Source organism: Pelophylax lessonae, assembly GCF_965119305.1.
Source record: "Pelophylax lessonae genome assembly, chromosome: 8".
Taxonomy (NCBI): domain Eukaryota; kingdom Metazoa; phylum Chordata; class Amphibia; order Anura; family Ranidae; genus Pelophylax; species Pelophylax lessonae.
The window spans coordinates 228,525,034-228,545,938 of NC_138775.1; the positions used below are offsets into that span (position 1 = coordinate 228,525,034).

General features: G+C 43.3%; 1 protein-coding gene across 3 annotated transcripts in view; it reads left to right on the forward strand.

Annotated features, from left to right (window-relative positions):
- The window catches only part of SEC16B (SEC16 homolog B, endoplasmic reticulum export factor), a 379,445-nt gene that overhangs the window by 160,333 nt on the left and 198,207 nt on the right, over positions 1 to 20,905 (forward strand). For all 3 annotated transcript variants that reach the window (XM_082265600.1, XM_082265602.1, XM_082265601.1), the window contains one exon: positions 18,022 to 18,133. In XM_082265600.1, coding sequence (XP_082121726.1) covers positions 18,022 to 18,133 — 112 coding nt within the window. The remainder of the gene's footprint in view (positions 1 to 18,021; positions 18,134 to 20,905) is intronic.

The window sequence follows — 20,905 nt, forward strand, 5'->3', positions numbered from 1 at the left end:
ACTGATCCCCCCTCTCACCACCATCACTGGTCCCCTCTCCCCCATCACTGATCCCCCTCACCACCATCACTGATCCCCCCCTCCCCATCGCCACCACTGATCCCACCCCCCTCCCCACCATTGCCGCCACTGATCCCCCCCTCACCACCATCACTGATCCCACCATCACTGATCCCCCCCCTCCCCACCATCACTGATCCCCCCCTCACCACCATCACTGATCCCCCTCCCCCCTTACCACCATCACTGATCCCCCCCCTCACCACCATCACTGATCCCCCTCCCCCCCTCACCACCATCACAGATCCCCCCCATCCCCCTCTCACCACCATCACTGATCCCCCCCTCCCCATCGCTGCCACTGATCTCATCCCCCCTCCCCACCATTGCCACCACTGATCCCACCCCCTCCCCACCATCGCCGCCACTATTACTGGTCCCATTCCCTCCTCCCCACCAGTCCTGCCACTGATCCCATACACCCCTCTCTCCACCAGCACTATTACTGGTCCCATTCCCCAGGTCATATTTTACCGATCCTGAGGTGGAAAATCAAAGAAATTACATAACATTAACCACTTAAGGACCGCCCACCGCAGTTTTACTTTGGCAGTCGCAAACCGACGTAATACTACGTCAGTCACTTGCCTGGTGCTAGCGGCGAGCGGGGATGCCAATTCACGGGGGCCTGCAGCCGTGATTGCCGCTGACCACCCGTGATAGGTCCCCGCTGAGAGAGAAGGACGGTCGGATGTCGTAAACACAGCTGACCACTCTTCTCCCTGAAATGATCACAGTGCACCTGTGATCCTTCTATATAGAATCACAGGTCTCTATGATCATTTCACAAGCCCCTCCCCCACCGATAGAAACACTCCCCTAGGCTTACATTTAACCCCTTGATCACCCCTCGGTTATCCCCTTCCCTGCCAGTGTCATTATTACAGTAACAGTGCATATTTTCAGCATTGATTACTGTAGTAATGTCACTGGTACCCCCAAAAGTGTCAAAAATGTCAGTCAGGGGTCCGATCTGTCCGCCGTAATGTCGCAGTCGCGCTAAAAAGTGCAGATCACCGGCATTACTAGTAAAAAAAAAATTACATAAATCTTTCCCCTAGTTTGTAGATGCAATAACTTTTGCGTAAACCAATTAAAATACACTTATTGCGATTTTTTTTGGGGGGGGATGTTATATAGCAGAATGTGAAAATAAAAAGTGTAAAAATCATGCTTTTTTTGGGGGGGGGCCTTCATGATTTCTTGCACCTGGGCCCTGAAAGTTCTAGTTACGCCTCTGTCCTCGGGTCTTAGAATGCTAGCACCGGAGCTAACACTTTTGTTACACCAACAAGGTATCGTGGTACTGGGCTACTTGGATGACCTTCATCTGCGAGCAAAGTCCCCTACTGCTCTGGTGGAAAACCTGGAAATCACCATACAAACTCAGTTCAGGTGGATTCTGATTTTTCAAAAGTCTGCTCTGGTTCTGTCTACAAAGCTGGACTATCTGGGTCTGACTCTGGATTCGGCCTTAGTCAGAGTGTTCCTTCCTCTGGACAAACTACAGAAATTGCAGACTGCAGTTCATCTCCTGCTGTCCAACAGATGGTCATCCCTCCCGACTTGCATGCGGGTGCTGGGCCTGATGGTGTCTACCTTTGAGGTGGTTCCGTTTGCACAGTTACATACAAGGTCCCTGCAAAGGGAGATTCTGGCCAAATGGGACAGGACTCCACAGTCTCTGGACAATCAGATTCCGCTGAGCTGGGGAATGAAGGAGTCGATGATATGGTGGCTTCGTTTTCCGGCACTTTGGCTGGGCAAATCTTTCCACCCTTTGTATTGGACAGTGATCACTATGGATGCCAGCCTGTCTGGCTGGGGAGGTATCCTCACCAAAAAAATCTGCTCAGGGGATCTGGACACTGGAAGAATCTAGACTACCGATCAATGTCTTAGAACTCTGAGTGATCAGACTGTGCCTGGACCACTGGACGGATCGTCTTCAGGGTTGTCCAGTGTGCATTCAATCGGACAATGCCAAGGCCATGGCTTATGTCAATTAAGGGGGCACAAGAAGTGTCCTACCGGCTCTGGAGGTATCCAGCATTCTAAGGTGGGCAGAACGGTTTGTTCCAGCCCTCTCCACCGTACACATTCCCGGGGTGGAAAATTGGCAGGCAGATTATCTCATCGGCAGGCGTTGGACTACGGGGAGTGGTCCCTTCATCCAGAGGTGTTTCATCAGCTATGTCTCTGGTGGGGCACCCCGAGGTGGATCTGTTGGCATCTTGGCTCAACAGAAAGGTTCAGAGGTTTGTTGCTCAGTCAAGGGATCCTCTGGCGGATGTCACAGATGGGCTGGTGGCTCCATGAAGTCACTATCGGCTGATTTACGCCTTCCCTCCTCTCAAGCTTTTGCCCGGACTTCTATGCAGGATCGAGGCAGAAGGGATTCTGGTCATAGTAGTCCGGAGCCACTGGCCTCGCCGGGGCTTGGTACGCCGATTTGGTGCAGCTGGTTGCCGACGTTCCATGGAAGCTTCCTCTCAGGGAGGATCGTCTGTCCCAAGGACTGATCTTCCATCCTGCTTTACAGTTGCTGGTTTTAAACGATTGGCTGTAGAACGCCAGGTGTTGCATGATAGGGGTTTATCTAAGTCAGTGATTCCTGCCCTGATTAAAGCTAGGAAATCTACTTCTAGGAAGATCTACCATCGTATGTGAAGATGTACACTGCGTAGTGTGAGTCTCTTGGGGTTCCTCCTCGCTTCTTGTCGGTGGCTCGGATCTTACCTTCCTTCAATGGGGGTTGAACAGAAATTGGCCTTGAGTACCATCAAGGGCCAGGTGTCGGCTATGGCGGTCTTCTTCCAATGACCTTTGGCCACACACTCCCTGGTGCTTACCTTTCTTTAGGGTGTCCGACATTTGGTTCTTCCAGTGCGGGCTCTGTTGCTGCCTTGGGATCCTAATTTGGTGCTTTCAGCTCTGCAGAAGCCTCATTTTGAAAATATTCTGGATATTCCCCTGCTTACATTTTCCCAGAAGGTGGCCTTTTTAGTGGCCTATCACTTCTGCATGCAAGATATCGGAACTGGCGGCATTATCTTGTCTGGTGATTGACAGGGATAAGGTGGTTCTACGCCCCTGTCCGTCGTTCCTTACAAAGGTTGTCTCTGATTTTCATTTGAATGAAGATATTGTGTTTCCTTCCCTGTGCCCTATGCCTAAACATCCAAAGGAAATTGCCTTGCATGCCTTGGATGTGGTCCGGGCAATTAGGGTGTACCTGGCAGCTATGGAGTCTTTCAGGAAGTCAGGGATCAGGTTCCTCCTTTCCCTGTCAAGGCGCACTCTACTAGGGGGCTTAGTGCCTCCTGGGCCTTCTGTCATCAGGCGTAAGTGACGCAGGTTTGCAAGGCGGCCACTTGGTCGTCGGTGCACACTTTTACAAAGTTTTATAAAATAGATGTGTTGGCATCTGCGGATGCTTCCTTTGGCCTCAACAAACAAGGTTTTGCAGACTGCTGTTTAAGAGGACTTGATCCTCTTTGAGGGTGTATTGTTTTTTTTTCAGGTGGGCTCCGGTTGTTTGGTTGAGCTCCTGTTGCCTGGATGGCTAATATTTAGCCTTGGAGAATTTTTTGGTTGTTCCCACCCCTCCTGTTTAACACTGCTTTGGGACGTCCCAATGGTTATGAAGATCAGGAGCTGTGTCTGTCAATGAACTAAAGAGAAAATGGGATTTTTGACTTACCATAAAATCCATTTCTGTGCTGTTCATTGATGGACATAGTACCCACCACTCTGGGTTGTAATTCTTCTGACACTGCTTGTAACCAAACTGAGTACCTATAGCAGGGAGAGGGATTATACCCTCTGGGACTGCCCATAGGCATAGCCAGATTCTTTTTCTGTCTACCGTCCTACTCCTGTAGGAGGCAGTATAACCCAATGGTTATAAAGATCAAGAGCTGTGTCCGTCAGTGAACATCAGAGAAAATGATTTTACGGTAAGTCAAAAATCCTATTATCATGCATCTAGTGACCTTGGCTCCCTTGTCACATGGGCCTAGGGTGGTCAGTTGGACTTCTGGAGCCTCTATCTGGCCCACGGAAAGCTTAGGCCTATGTAAGGGTACTCCCAGCATTAAGGTAGAACTGTAGGCAAAACTTTTTTTTTCATTTTAAATAGAGTAAGGGACAGTTATAAGGTTTATTTTTTGCCAACTTTGTCTCATTGCTTAGATTTACCTTTACTTCCTGTCCCATAACCAAACAGGAAGTAAGTGGAAATATCTGCAAATACCCCCCCAGGTCACCAGAACTAGCATCCCAAATGGAAGATTTCCCCCCTTCCTTTTCTGTGGACAACCCAAAATGTAGGATTTTATTTTACTTTTACTTTACGTTCAATGATAATGGTAAATAGGAAAAATAAAGAGGGTACACAGACAGGAGTTTTTCATGCCCTTTTGCGTTAAAAAAGTGCCTGAAAAGCTCAAGAAAATGCTTTCCATTAAAATCAACCAATGCTTTCACACTGTGGTGGTGCACTAGCAGTGTAGTGAAAAAATCATGCATTCAGCATCTTTGGAGCATGTTTGGAGAGCTAAAAAAACACCCCTCTCCATTGAAATGAATGGGAAGTGTCTCCAAAACGCCTCAAAACCCCCTTAAAAATGCCACACAGCGTTTTGGAGCAGTCTTTGAGTAACGTGTCTTTAAAAAACCGCACCGCAAAAGCACTCATCTTTTTAAATGGTAGTTTTGAAGTGAACCAGTGTGAAAGAGACCTTAGTTATATTTAGGGGTTAATGTGTACAGTGACCAGGGGGGATGTGACATGAAGGTCCAGAACTTGCATCTGTGCATATGAGCAAAGTGTGACTCAGGGTGGAAAGTAAGCATGATGCCCTGAAGACCCTGTATGTAGATGGGGCCCAGTTGCGGTTGTCAGCACAGATCTAGTGCATTATCCAGAAATATTACTTTATGAATATAATAAAAGGTAAGTATTATACTCGCAAAATGACAAATGTAACATGAGTATTACATAGGACAGGTGGGCATCCCAGGAGTCTTAAAATGTGGCTGCAGCCTGTTTTTACCATTCTCCAGATGCCAGTGTAAAAGAACCCTCAAGTCTATGTTAACATCTATGCAGTTTGCTGATTTTTGGGCGTGTTTTGCTTTTTTTTTTAAACACGCATTTTTGATGCGTTTTGCGTTTTTTTTTTTTGCCTCCATCATTGGTTTCAGTGGCAGGAATTGTTTCTCATCTTTGGTGTCAGTGGCAGGAATTGTTTCTCGTGAGGAAATATGACCGCACTCTGGTAGAAATTTTTTCTTGAAATCAAAAGTGTTTCCTTTATTCTTCCAATAAAATCAAATGACAGACAGTGTACAAGCAGACAAAAAGGTTGACGCGTTTCACGACATTCCCAGTCGCTTACTCATAACCACACCATATATGGACATATGAATAATAGTTGGACATAGTAAAAATTGGTGAATATATTTTTTTCACATTTTTTTCACATTTTTTCACATTATTTTTGCCAGATTTATTTTATTCATTTACATATATAAGCTTGAAGTAGGATATTATACCTTCACTTTTCATGTATTTTCATTATTTGTCGTTGCTTCACCATTTTATTTACACATACATGTGACGATTTTTCACCAATTTTTACTATGTCCAACTATTCTTCATATGTCCATATATGCGTCTATATTTTCTTTCTATATGCATATATTCGTGCAGCCTGTTTTTTGAGAGAACCGTAAATGCACTCATGTTTTTAATTTTAATTTTATGTAATTGTTTTTGTTTAAAACAATGAGATTGGTATCACTTTTCCCTATTGGGATCCTATGTGCAATCAGAATGTGTTCACTGTGTCATTGCATAACAGCTTGTTGGAATCATCTATCCACATGTTTTATCATGTGTTCTTTATATCTCCTAATTGATGATTCTCCTACAAATATCTAGCTGCTCTCTGCAATCCCACAGTGTGGTTATGAGTAAGCGACTGGGAATGTCGTGAAACGCGTCAACCTTTTTGTCTGCTTGTACACTGTCTGTCATTTGATTTTATTGGAAGAATAAAGGAAACACTTTTGATTTCAAGAAACTTCTACCAGAGTGCGGTCATATTTCCTCACACTTTGCATGCTTCCGGACTACGGATCCGACCTGCACCAGGTTCCTGGACACACACCTGAGCGGCTACACCCTTCTGTTTTCTAGGAATTGTTTCTCGTCATTGGTGTCAGTAGCAGGAATTGTTTCCCATCATTGGTGTCAATCGGCAAAAACGTGTCCCATTATAGGTATCAGTGGGAGGAATAGTGGACCATCATTGCACAGAATAATGTAAAAATAAACAAACTACATTTTTAATTTGAACTTACATACAGTAGGTGCAGCCTTTTGGGAGAATGATTCCCATCTTGGATATATTTTCAGAGCTATCTCCATCCATCCCTTATCCCTTTTGGACCGGCCCTTATGGGCTGGATCTGTGGTATTGTATAGGTAGCTTCTTGGCCTCACCAGCCTGATATGTTCCTCTGTCTTTACCATGCTGCTTGCATGAATCGACTTTCTGGTTTTCTGGGCAGCCTGGGAAGTCTGTTAGTGGGAGGCAGCCCATTCACTTGAATGGGCTGTCCTACATGGGAGAAATGCGCCAAAGAGGCACCAGAATCTTTTTGGCCATGGAGCATCATGCATTTTTTCAGTGCGCATTTTGGCACGTTTGTAACACATTTTCATCACAACAAAATGGATGTATACTAACCATGCTTGGAGTGCCATTAACATTTAATAGCACTGAAAGCTTGACACACGTTTGCAGTGCGTTTCCGTATTGTGGGGAAAAATGCACATTTCCTGTGTGTTTTGTCAGGAAACTTGAAGTGTGAATGGGGCCTGAGCAATACAAAAATAGGTCCGACTCCAAATGGTTATTTCTCAAGTCTGTTTCACAAGTACTAATTCAAACATCAGTGTTATTAGGTTCTTTTCTCTCCAGCTAGAATATTATTTTTCATAAAGAATAGTCAATCAAAAAATATAGCATTATGGCCACTAGATGGGGCTGAAAATCACAGGAAATAAATACTTATTTTTCATTCTCATTTATGGGAATTTGCCTATGTGTTACTTGTTTCATATGTTTTTAAAATGAATTAAATTAATTAAAATTATTCCTTTGTGATATTATATGTAAGTTATACATTTTTATACATTTTTATGTACTGAGAGAAAGCAACATCTTGGGCTTAATCGCCTATACTGTACATGCCTTTAAAACTTGCATGGCTTCAGCCTGGTTGGAACCCCCCCTCCCCCGACCCCGTCTCTTTTTAATGGCTTTGTGAAATCTAAGGCTAACGAGTTCAACTCTGACCTCCGAAGCTCATCCTGACTTACACAACTTCAGTCACTGAAAGGCCCCTGGCGTGGTCTGTTTGTTCCCTGCAGGAAAAAGACACTTCAGAACTACTGCTGAAATCATTCTGACCCCAAGAAAACATCAAATACTCCGGAGGATAATTAACTTCCTCTATAGGTTGCTTGTACACATTGTTTCACTGACATAGTACATGGGTTTTGTATTAGCATTTTATAAAAGCAATTAAAGGATTTGTAAAGTCAGAAGTTTTTTATAGCTTAATGCATTCTTTGCATTAAGCTAAAAAACCTTCTGGATGTAGCAGCCCCCCTCAGCTCCCCCTAATTACTTATCTGAGGTCTTTTTTTGTCTAGCGATGTCCATGAGTCCCTTGCTCTTTGGGGACTCTCCCTCCTGATTGGCTGGGAAACAGCCACGGGGGCCATTGGCATCTGCGGCTATCAAAGTCAGTTAGCCAATTAGGAGAGAGAGGGGGCAGGGCCGAACGGCAGTTCCGTGTCAGAATGGACACATGGAGCTGCAGCTTGGCTCGGGTGCCCACCAAAGCAAGCTGCTTGCTGTGGGGGCACGTGATAGCAGGGAGGGGCCAGGAGCACCGAAAAGGGACCCAAGAAGAGGAGGATCCAGGCTGCTCTGTGCAAAACCAACTTCACAGAGAAGGTAAGTATATCAGGTTTGTTATTAAAAAAAAAAAAAGACTTTACAGACACTTTAATCTTTAAAGAAAACCTGTACTGAGAGAAAAATATAGGCTGCAATTGCTGACCTGCAGTAGCTACCTGGCTGCAATGTTTGTAAGCATCGGAGATAACCAGGTAACTTGCATTTAAAAAAATGGCCAGTACAGGTGTCCTTTAGGGATGTCTGAGTGTTGTATTTAGTAGTGGTAGTTGAAGAGACCTTGTTACCAGACAATTCAATTTAAAAACAACCTTCCCATGGGTTTTATCTGCAAAGTTAACATATTTTAGGCATTTACTTATAAAAACCTCCCTTGTGTAAACCTGCAAACTCCCTGAGTCTGCTGTTGGGTTGGGTAATGTTATCTTGGATGGGATGTCAGTAGTCCCTGAATACTCAGAACGGTCAATTAACTGATACTCTGTCATACCTCCCAACTTTTTAAGATGGGAATGAGGGACACCTATTGGCAAAAGTACTGTATATAGGCATAGGACACACCCCCTGACATGCCCCCTTAAAGGAGAATTTTCCAAAAAAAAATGATTAGTTAATCCCACAAGTGCTTCTTTTTTCTTAAAGTGATTGCTAAATCTCATTTTTTTTCCTATAAAAATAACAAACATGTTATACTTACCACCTCTGAGCATTTGGTTTTGAACAGAGCAGCTTGGTTCCTCCTTTTCTCTGTCCCTCTTCTGCTCTCCCGGCCCCTCCATCTTGTTCAGTGCCTCCACAGCAACCAGCTTGCAATGTGGGCACCCAAGCCGATTCACAGCTCCGTGTGTCCATTCAGACACCGAGCCCTGACCCAGCTCCTCTCCTGATTGACTAGCTGACTTTGACAGGACCCGCAGCCAATGGCACCGCTACTGTGACTCAGCCAATCAGGAGGGAGAATCTTGGATGGCTGAGACACTTGTGGACATCGCTGGACAGGGAGGGACCTTAGGTAAGTGTTAGGGTGGTCGATGGGGGCTGCTGCACACGGAAGATTTTTTTTATCTTAATGCATTAAGATAAAAAACTTTCTGACTTTACAACTCCTCCTTTAAAGTCGCAGCAATCTCAAAGTAGTTCATGCACTACTTTGGTCTAACATTTATGTGACTTAATGCCATAGACTTGAGTGTTAACCCTGAAAAAGTGGCATGAAAGATGCACCTAAAAGTTATGTCACAGTTGTGCAACAGTTGTCCATTATCAGTGGTCAAAGCCAAGTCGTACCCATCCAAAGTTGCGTAAGGCCCCTTTTCACACTTGTACGACTTTGGAGTGCAACTTTAGTGCAACTTTGATGCAACTTTGGATGGGTGCAACTTGGATACGATTTTGGCTTTGACCAGTTTTAATGGACAACTGTTGCACACAAGTTGCATTGTATAACATTCAGGTATGACTTTCATGCAACTTCTGAGGGTTAACATTGAAGTCTATGGCCCTCAAGTTGCATGAAAGTCAGACAAAAGTAGTGCATGAACTACTTTGAAGTTGCTGCAACTTTAAGTTGCGCATGTATGAAAGGGTATCATTGGAAAACATGAGGAAAGACATGTCATGCAACTCTAATGTCCAAAGTTGCATGCCAAGTTGCACAAGTGTGAAAGGGGCCTTAGAAATTGCGTCAAAGTTGCAATGAAAGACACTTTTTGAAAAATGAAAAGTGCATTTTAAATACAACTATATAAATCAGACCAAATTAAGGGACAAATGAGGAGGAAAGAGGGACAGAGGGACTTTGTTCCAAATCAGGGACAGTCCCTCGAAATCAGGGACAGTTGGGAGCTATGCTCATACTATTCCTCCCCGCTCCTCCCCTGGCTGCTACATAAAGGGTTATTTATTAAAGAGCTGGGCTGGCACAGACAGTAATTAGACATTCCCAGAAGAAGGGAGGGCTATGACATACATGTAGGATGGAGCTGTGCTAGGGAATTGACTCTTCCTGCAGAAGTAAAATTTATCACCAAATGCAATGGCACATTGCAAATGAATGAAAATTGCTTATGGAACACTGCAATTAAGAATTTTACATTTTCTGAATTTTCTGTGCTTTTAACTGCTATTTTTAAAAATTTCTGTAAGGGTCCTTTTGCACTGCACGCACACTAAGGGCTCTTTCACACGGGCGTTCCTTTTTTTTTGCCCGATCAGGTCCTTTTTTTTTTTTTTTGTAACGGACACGGATGACACTTGTGTCATCCGGTCCGTATGTCCGTTTTTCATCCCATCCGTTTGCGGATGAAAAACTGACATAATGCATGTCTATGTAAATACGGATGTCTGCGGATGACACCACTGACATCCGTTTTTGCTTCAGTTCCGTTTTTTGAAAGGAAGAAAAAATAGGGTTCTCCTCCGTTCAAAAAAACTGAACTGAACTGAACTGACAAAAAACGGATGTCAGAGGATCATCATCCTCTGACATCCGTATTTACATAGAGATACATTATGTCCGTTTTTCATCCGCAAACGGATGGGATGAAAAACGGACATACGGAACGCCTGTGTGAAAGAGCCCTTAATGACAACGGTTTAGTGTGTGGGCAGCTTTCTGTTCCGGCTGCAGTAAGCTGGTTGTAGGGGGCGATGCCTCAAATGAACCCAAACAAGAAGCCTCCAAAACCAAAATGCATTAGGGTCAACCACAAGCAGCCAGTTATGAGCATGAAATAACATAGCAGCCTGAAAATATTTATGGAGATCAGGGCAGGCCAGGGGGCCCAGATGCCAGGGTTGTTATAGGACTGTTCATTTAACCTCCCTAGCGTTATTCCAGAGTGTGGCTCTGGGTTAATATAGAGTACCAAAAGTGGTAACCCCGAGCCACACTCGGGATTACCCCACAATCAAACTCACCTTCCCCTGCGATCCCCCGCCGTCCTCCCCAGCCATCCTCCAGCCATTCTCCCGCTGTCCTCCCTCTGTGTGCCCGGCAAATGCCAGCACCTGTCTTTCGGTTCTCTTTCCTGCGAGCGTTGTAATGCAGGGGGTTGGAACCAGCTGCAATTTCAAAAAAGTAAATAAAACAAATGACATGAGACAAAGTTGTTATCCTAACGGATTATACTGTATCAAGCCATTTCACCTCAGGATTTCACCTGGTGACTTTTCCAGTGCCCTGCCTGTGCTTTTTGCGCAAAAGCGCTTTTAGACAAACTGGAAAACAGCGACAGCGAAACTGAGTTACTTGAAGAACTGAGCGATAGCGACTTGTGGGAAAATTTGTCTTTAGGTATGGAAAGTGACGACAGCAACGATTCTGCGACTGAGATCAGTGATGTGCCGATTTGGTGCATTATTGACTGTGGTACGGATCAGGCAGCGCCCCCAAGATTCCCATTTACAGGAGCACCTGTTATGAAAGTTTACGTTGACCATGACAACCCCTTTGCATACCTACAATTATTTTTGACCGATGAGGTTATTGAAAAAATTGTTACTGAGACCAATAAAATAAATAAATGAATAAAATGTATTATTATTATATTATAATTCATGATTTCGTGTTTCAAACTTTATCATACCCGGCATATCTACTAGGCTCTTGTCTGGACAGATTTAAGTGAGTTATTCCTAAGAATTACAGGCCTAAAATATAAAACAACATATTTCCATGCAAAACAATTTACCACTTTTAGCTCAAAAATTCTGACTTAGGGAGGTTAAACCTCGGCTGACTCGAGCCACAGAGAGACTAAGGCGGAGTTAATAAACTGAAAATATTTCTTGGGTATCCATGCAGGGGAAGTACAAATAAAAAGCAAGAAAAAGTTTCATTTTGAAAAGGTTGATTTCCCGAACCAAGGAGAGGGGGAGATGCGTCCAGGCCTTCAATCAACTTTTTAATACTTTGTAGCAGTAGAGACAAATTTAATGCACAATAACCTGATGTAGAGGGAGAGACAAAAATATCTAGGTATTTGAACTTATTTGTCTTTACTAAGGAAGGGTCTGGTCTGCCAACCGCCATGCCTCTGGGTCAGTTGGCAAACTTGAGAATTATACCAGTTTACTTTCAACCCAGAGCATACAGAGAAACCAAAAAGGGCTCCAGCTTTTTAACACACTTTAAAGCTTTTGGGCCAAGCTGGTCCAAACAAACTATGTCCCTCACTAACATTTGAGGCGGCTGGATGTGCTAAACAAACTGTATGTAGCTGATGCTACGTATAGCATAACGCACTGTGTTCCGGGTTGGATCTTGTCTCATACCCGGAACACAATAGAGTGCACTCAGCCATTCAGAGAAAGCAATGTATTCTAGCAATAAATACAAAGCTTCCTCTGATTAGCAATCAGAGGTTGTGACATCATCAGCTTGCCTCTCTGCCAATCAGAGGAAGCTTTGTTTTCATCACTGAGTGGTCCCCCTGTAACAATCTCACAGGGTGGTGTCTTGGAAACCCACTCTGTGACATCATATGGACAGGGCCAGCTGGTGACATCACTGGGCCCCCACAACCACTGGGCCAGGGTTGTGGGGAAGAGGCTCTTATCTTCATCAACATGGGGACAAGGTGCTTTGGCGGGAAGTGCCCCCCCCCAAAGCATCCCCCCCATGTTGAGGGCATGTGACCTGGTATAGTTGGGGGGGGGGCATTTCCTGGCCTGCTAGACAGCATTCTTAGATAACGGTCTGGTATGGATTTTGCAGGGGGACCCAATGCCATTTTTTTGTTGTGAAGTTCCCCTTAAAATTCTTAAGATAACAGCAGGGATTTGTCACTGGTTGTTAGGATGCTGATAGTTGCTGGTTCCTAACAACTAGCCTAAATCGCAAGCAAAAATGCATCAAAGAAAACATGTAGATGCGATTTTGAGGAAGTCTATGAACCACAAAGTTGCACTGAATTTCCCCAAAGTCATATCGCAGCAGCACTGCATTGATGTGAGCAGGCGTCAAAGGAAGCAATGTTATTTCCCTTGCCATGGGATTCAGTGCGATCCAAGTCACATCTGATATTGCATCAGTGGGAACCAGGCTTAATACAGGAGGTGTGTTACTGGCCAGATCCCCAGGTGAAAACAGAGGGAAAAAGACTACGAAATGTAAACTGATAAAGCATCACATCTAATGACTAGTAAGCTGCAATCTACTGTATCATATTTTTGGTTTTGGGTTTAATACCACTTTAACTGACAGCATATTTTTGAAACTGGGTAGTTACAATGTTACCACAACATTTTTACATTGTAATGCTTATTGTTGTTGCAGACACTAGTCTGTGAGTGTCAATTTATTGAAGAGCAGCTTCAGAGCAAGCCCCCGTTGCCATTTGCATGTAACTGGGGCCATGAAACCACTAGGGAGGTAGAAGAGCAGGGAACTGCCAGCGAGGTAGAAGAGCAGGGAACTGCCAGAGAGGTAGAAGAGCAGGGAACTGCCAGGGAGGTAGAATAGCAGGGAACTGCCAGAGAGGTAGAAGAGCAGGGAACTGCCAGAGAGGTAGAAGAGCAGGGAACTGCCAGAGAGGTAGAAGAGCAGGGAACTGCCAGGGAGGTAGAATAGCAGGGAACTGCCAGGGAGGAAGAAGAGCAGGGAACTGCCAGGGAGGAAGAAGAGCAGGGAACTGCCAGGGAGGTAGAAGAGCAGGGATCTGCCAGGGAGGTAGAAGAGCAGGGAACTGCCAGGGAGGAAGAAGAGCAGGGAACTGCCAGGAAAGTAGAAGAGCAGGGCATACAGCATTTACCCCAAGTACTAAGATTACATTTTTCTTTAAGATATACTGTACAACATGTGCCCTAACTCCACAACTGGTTAAAGTCTTCATACAATCAATTAGTGTTTGTTTTTTTACTTAGGTGTACAGTTTCTGTAATTTTTTTCCCTTTTTGTTACATCATTGGAGATATTTATGCCACACTGTACAGCAGAGCTTAGAGAAGGGGAGGCAGAGAGAGCTAATTGGGTGTGCTTCACTGCATGCAGCATGCTGGACAGGGCTGTTCTGTAGGGCAGAGCTGTGTAAAGCTCAGAACTGGATAAGCAAAAATGCAAATTATTTGGAAAGTAAACAACTCTCATATTCTCATTTTATCTATTTATATGTGTGCTTACCTTGAGGCCAGTTAAAGAGAATTAATGTGTGAATATGCCATAACAATTATATATGTGTTGTATAAATAGACATGAATACAGAAAGTGATACTGCATATGCAAAACCATGCAAACAACAGTAAAAATGTCAGCGATGGTATATAAGTGTAATAAAATGCAAACAAAATAAGTAACACTTAAACATAGCAATATAGAATTGTAAAAACATTGTACACCAAACATAATAATAGCTATGGAAGTAAGGAAAGCTTGTAATAGCTTAGAGACCAGATGGAAGGGTCCCAACAACCAAGACTGTTTTGATTGTCAAGCAAACCTCTTTTTTTCATAGTGCTTAGTTTCACATAGTGCTTGTTCTATTTCTGTGCTGAACAGTTACAATCATTTATCATCTCTCAAAATACATTGTTACTATGTAAAGTCATTGTAGAGTGGTGGATGGTCCAACCCATGACTTTACGTTGACTAAGCATAGCAATGATATACCACTTCTCTGTCACTAGCCCTTAAAGAAAGCTTTGACTTTGGTCAGTTTCACATTTTTAAACTCATGCAATTTTTTTTTTTTTTTTTATATCTTTATTTTTCATTTTTTAATCATTTTATGTTATCTTTTAGAAATTAAAATGAATCCAAGAAAAAAGTCAAAGTACAATGTGCAAAATAGGCCTCAGTATAACCTCTATTCACATATGGACCTCTACAACAATAACAATAAAAAGCCTTTTTCCTTCCTTTTGTACCACAGCGTGATAGGCCATAAGACATTTACTGCAGCTTAGTAATTCTTGCTACTAACGTGTCATCATAGTTAATAGTAATGGTAAAGGAAACAACACCTCATCACATTTTGTATTGTCAAAAAAGTAGGCACCAGACCAGGGACAGAAAACCAAAGTTTTCGTAGCTTATTAAACTTTTCTAGAGTATCCCTGTGTTGTTATATCAAACGCTCCTTAAGAAGGGTCAAATGGACATGGCTTCTAATGTAGATGGATATGCAACTCATGCAATTTAGTTTTCTGAGACTGGCAGTATCCCCTTTAGGTAGTTCTATATATAAATGATCACAATAAACTGAACTTTGAGTGGCTCCTATTGGTTATTGAACTCAAGAACATAAGAAAGATTTTAAGGGCAGTCGTGGAACTTTCTTTAGCTCAAGCAGTGTGCCGCCAAAGCTTCTCCTTTTTTGTACTGTCTGAATATAAATCAATAAAGCACCCAGCACATTCCCTCCAACATTTTATTGCCAAAACACTAATTATTGAATGCAGTGGTGTATCTACCGCGAGGCAAACAAGGCGTTTGCCTTGGGTGGCATTTGGGGACGCTACGAGGACTGCAGAGAAGCTCCTAATATGTGGCACTTGGATGAATACTGTCTCAGGGTCTGATGAGGAAGCTACAGCTGTTCGCTGTGAACTGCTGCAGCTTCTTCATCAGACCCTGAGACAAGAATGGTATGCTGCCTGTCCTCCAGTCTATCTGCTGGTAAGGAGAACTTGGGGCTTCACTAATAATAACAGCCATGGACACAGGCAGCTCCAAGGGGTGGGTCCTAAACAGGAAAAAGGTGGAATCAATTTAGATGGGGGTTGGGGGGCAATTTTAGTACCTAGGGCAGCACAAAACTTAAATACACTATTGGGTTTAATAATAGCCATAGTAGCCCGCACAACTGCTATGGGGCCTGGGGTAGGAAAGGGCTCATTAGGGAGGCTGTTAGGCTAACTGAACTATGAAGTTCCCATTATTGAACAGTTGAAGCCAGAACTCAGCATAGTAGCTAGTCATAGCTCCTCCCAATCGTAGTCCATAGGGTTCAGTATTGAGTTTTCCCACCCTTTTCAGCTAGAACAGCTTCAACTCTTCTGAGAAGCCTGTCCACAAGGTATAAGAGTGTGTCTATGGGAATGTTTGACCATTCTTCCAGAAGCACATTTGTGAGGTCAGGCACTGATGTTGGACAAGAAGGCCTGGCTCACAGTCTCCGCTCTAATTCATCCCAAAGGTGTTCTATTGGGTTGAGGTCAGGATTCTGTGCAGGCCAGTCAAGTTCCTCTACCCCAAACTCGCTCATCCATGTCTTTATGGACCTTGGTTTGTGCACTAGTCCAAATCATTTGGTGGAGGGGGATTTTAGTGTGGGTTTTTTTTTTTTTACAGGCGTTGGACTTGGCCCCTTAGTTCCAGTGAAGGGAACTTTTAGGGTATCAGCAAATCATGACATTTTGGACAATTTCATGCTCCCAACTTTGTGGGAACAGTTTGGGGATGGCCCCTCCCTGTTCCAACATGACTGCACTTCAGTGTACAAAGCAAAATCCATAAAGACATTCATAAGTCCATAAATTCATCCAAAATGTGTTCTATTTTGTTGAGGTCAGGACTCTGTGTGGGCCAGTCAAGTTCCTCAACCGCAAACTCACTCATCCATGTCTTTATGGACTTTGCTTTGTACACTGAAGTGCAGTCATGTTGGAACAGGGAGGGGCCATCCCCAAACTGTTCCCACAAAGTTGGGAGCATAAAATTGTCCAAAATGTCTTGCGATGCTGATGCCCTAAGAGTTCCCTTCACTGGAACTTAGGGGCCAAATCCAACGCCTGAAAAAGAAAAACCCACACTATAATCCCCCTCCACCAAATGATTTGGACCAGTGCACAAACCAAGGTCCTTAAAGACATGGATGAGTGAATTTGGGGTAGAGGAACTTGACTGGCCCACACAGAGTCCTGACCTCAACAAAATAGAACACATTTTGGATGAATTAGAGCAGAGACTGTGAGCCAGGCCTTCTCTCCAACATCAGTGCCTGACCTCACAAATGCGCTTCTGGAAGAATGGTCAAACATTCCCATAGACACACTCCTAAACGTTGTGGAAAGCCTTCCCAGAAGAGTTGAAGCTGTTATAGCTGCAAAAAGTGGGCCAACTCAATATTGAACCCTACGAACTAAGACTGGGATGCCATTAAAGTTCATGTGCAAGTAAGGGCAGGTGTCCCAATACTTTTGACAATATACTGTATGTCTAATGTAGTCAAAAACCTCAGAGTTTCTCCTCAGCTAAAACCTTTAAGAAATCTAAGGTTTATTATTCTACATAAAAGTTTAAAGAAGCAGAAGTCTAAATAAATGTCTCTGCTTTGCTGCCTGTCCTTGATTAGGTATACTCTTTTTTAAAATCAATGACATGTTGACACTACCAGTGCTGGGGGGCCCCAGTTGATATTACCAATTGCTGGGAGGTTGCTGGGGGCAGCATTTTTCCATAGGGCCCATAATCCGTAGTTGTGCCCCTGGATGGGAGCAAAAATTGTAGTCTGTTTGGTAAAAGGTGAGGCTTGTACAAAAGATCACAATTAAACCATAGAACTACCTGATCTCTAAATAAACTATAGACCCTCCAGTAATCAATTATAGAATAGGAAAGTGTCTATGATACAGTAATAACACATGTAGGTAACCTGTACTACTGGGGTTACTCAAACTCCTTCTCCCACATTGACTGTGCAGTGTATACACATATTATGGGTCTTATTTATAAAGGTAATTGCAGAAGAAGTTCTGGCCATGTTTAGGCAGGCTGATTGTACCCAAGTTGATCGATCCATTGATCAATTTGGGTAAATCACACCGCCTATGGCCGGCTTATCTATTATTTTACCTACTATAATTTAGAAGATAAAAGCAAGCATTGGTTGTTTGGGGTATCGCCCTTGTTACCTCACTGCTCTGTTTATAATAAGGCTTTTGTTGTGCAGATGGGAAAGTAATGTAATTAACAGTTCCAGTACAGAACGTTGTACTAAAATGACTTTGTTTATGGAATATTCAGTTCTCAAAGGCTTCACAGAGGCTGGACACTGCTGCTACCTGACAGCTGGCATCCCTCTCGGCCAGTTCTACAAGAAGTCAGACCGTCTGGTTTTGTTGGGCAGCAATCACAAGTAAGTCAACTTTCTTTAGGAAATTTTCTGCTCTACTTATGTCGGTTTATTCAACTTTGGAATTCCTTAACAGCTGAACCTCAGGTACAATCTTTATTGCATATTTACAACGGCCCAGCTTAGATTAAGGTGGGAATCCATATCTCATACCTGAGAGACCACTTGGGAAGCTGACAATTGCTTTTTAACCAGCACTACTATAGCCACAATTTATCAAATACTACGCAAGCAGCTTCCCCTCTGCACGCTGAACACCAGTCACTCGCTCAGCACTCTGGCTATTCATGGATTGCTTTGCATTTTTTTAACGAATACGAGGTGTTCTGTTTCAAGCACTGATTTATGCATTGATGTACCTCCTTTCGATCTCGGTCCATCTAGCCAGTACGGCTGCCTGCTGAATACACGCTATCATGTTACACATCCATTGTTGTTTGTTTTTCTATAATAAGTTTGTCCCTACCTCATTCTGTAGCTAGGGGCTGCTCTATGTTGTTAGTTAAACCCTTCTTCATGCTTTAGCCTCAATTTATCACATGTACTGTATTCTGCTGGAGCTAGACAAACTAATTTTTTTTACCTATCTGATCTTCATCTGGTATGATTTGCACAAGTTTTGGATTAAAGCTTTCTATGATCTGCAAGATGTCTATTGGATCGAGTCACTGTCTGCTAAGCTACTGAGACTGTAAATTAGGCTCATCACAACTGGATCAGTTATAGAGATTGTGCTTACATTGCGGAAGCAAAACAAGCACCCTCCACAGACAGCATAACTCCCCAAAAAGACATGGTAGTTTAATCCAAGATAGCTTTACTTGATAAAATGCAGTACTTTGATTGTTTACCGGTCAAATTAAAGTGCAAATGGACAATGACCTTCTATACCTTGTGCCCACTATGAAGGCTGAAAATAACTGAGAGAACATGATGAATAAGGGAGGGGTCTAGCTAAAGACTAAACAAACTAATCCAAACATGCAGGTAAACTGGATTGCACCACTTCAGAATACAGTAAAAAATATGTAGTCACACTGGATTGCCAAAAGATGTGAACACAAAGAGGTTGATTTACTAAAACTGGAGAGTGAAAAATCTGGTGCAACTCTGCATAGAAATGAATTTGATTACAGGTTTGTTTTTTTTGTCAAAGCTTAAAGCGATTGTAAAGTTTCATTTTTTCCCCCAAAAAAATAACAATATAATATATACTTACCAATAATATATAATATATATACTTACAATAACAATATGATATACTTACCTACTCTATTGCAGTGGATTTGCACAGAGCGGTGTCAGGGTGCCAGAAAACCAAACCACATGAAGATGCAAGTAAAATATAGCAGTTTTTTAGGGCAACAACAATAAATGCATAACAAAAGTAAGGAGCGAAATCAGGAACACCTGGGGTCAAGTCCAGAAACGGGTAGTCATCCAAGCCAGGATTGAGTCTAGAAGCGGGTAGTTATCCAAGCCTTTGTTGAGTCTAGTAGTGGGTAGTCTGGCAATGCCGGATCATCTGCAGATGCGGAATTGAGAGCCAGGAAAGTCGTTAGTCAAGCCAGGTCATGTGCGGAGGAACACGGAGAACAGAAGACTGCTTGCAGTGATGCACCTTGGAGCACAAACACAAGGGCAAGGACTGTAAGCCCTCAGGTGATATATATAGTCAGGTGTGCAACATTATCACTGAGCGACGCCCAGGCAGCAGGCAAGTGATGATGCAAACAGGGTTTATAAGAGACAGCAGTCTGCACATGTCCAAGATGGGTGCCAACAGAAAAGCAAGGTAAGACCTTGACAAGCAGCCCGGATCCTCCTCTTCTTGGGTCCCCCTTTGGCTCTCCTGGCCCCTCCCTCCTGTTGAGTGCCCCCACAGCAAGCAGCTTGCTATAGAGGCACCCGACCTGAGAAACAGCTCCCTGTGTCCAATCAGACATGGAGCCTTGACACGGCCCCGGCCTCTGCTCTCTACTGATTGTCTATCTGACTTTGATTGACAGCAGCAACAGCCAATGGCGTCGCTGCTGTATTTCAGCCAATCAGGAGCGAGAATCCCAGATGGCTGAGACACTCGTGGAAATCGCTAGACAGAGAGGGGCCTCAGGGAAATATTAGGGGGGCTGCTGCACACAGAAGGTTTTTTATCTTAATGCATAGAATGCATTAAGATGGAAAAAACTTCTGACTTCACAATTCCTTTAATTGAACAAGCTGAAATTAGAAGCTGATTGGCTACCGTGCACAGCTGCACCAGATTTTGCTACTCTTCGGTTTTCGTAAATCAACCCCCAAAGATACACTGCCTTGCGAAAGTATTCGGCCCCCTTGAACTTTTCAACCTTTTGCCACATTTCAGGCTTCAAACATAAAGATATAAAACTGTAATTTTTTTGTGAAGAATCAACAAGTGCGATACAATCATGAAGTGGAATGAAATTTATTGGATATTTCAAACTTTGTTAACAAATAAAAAACTGAAAAATTGGGCGTGCAAAATTATTCAGCCCCTTTACTTTCAGTGCAGCAAACTCTCTCCAGAAGTTCAGTGAGAATCTCTGAATGATCCAATGTTGACCTAAATGACTAATGATGATAAATAGAATCCACCTGTGTGTAATCAAGTCTCTGTATAAATGCACCTGCAGTGTGATAGTCTCAGAGGTCCGTTTAAAGCATCATGAAGAACAAGGAACACACCAGGCAGGACCGAGATACTGTTGTGGAGAAGTTTTAAGCTGGATTTGGATACAAAAAGATTTCCCAAGC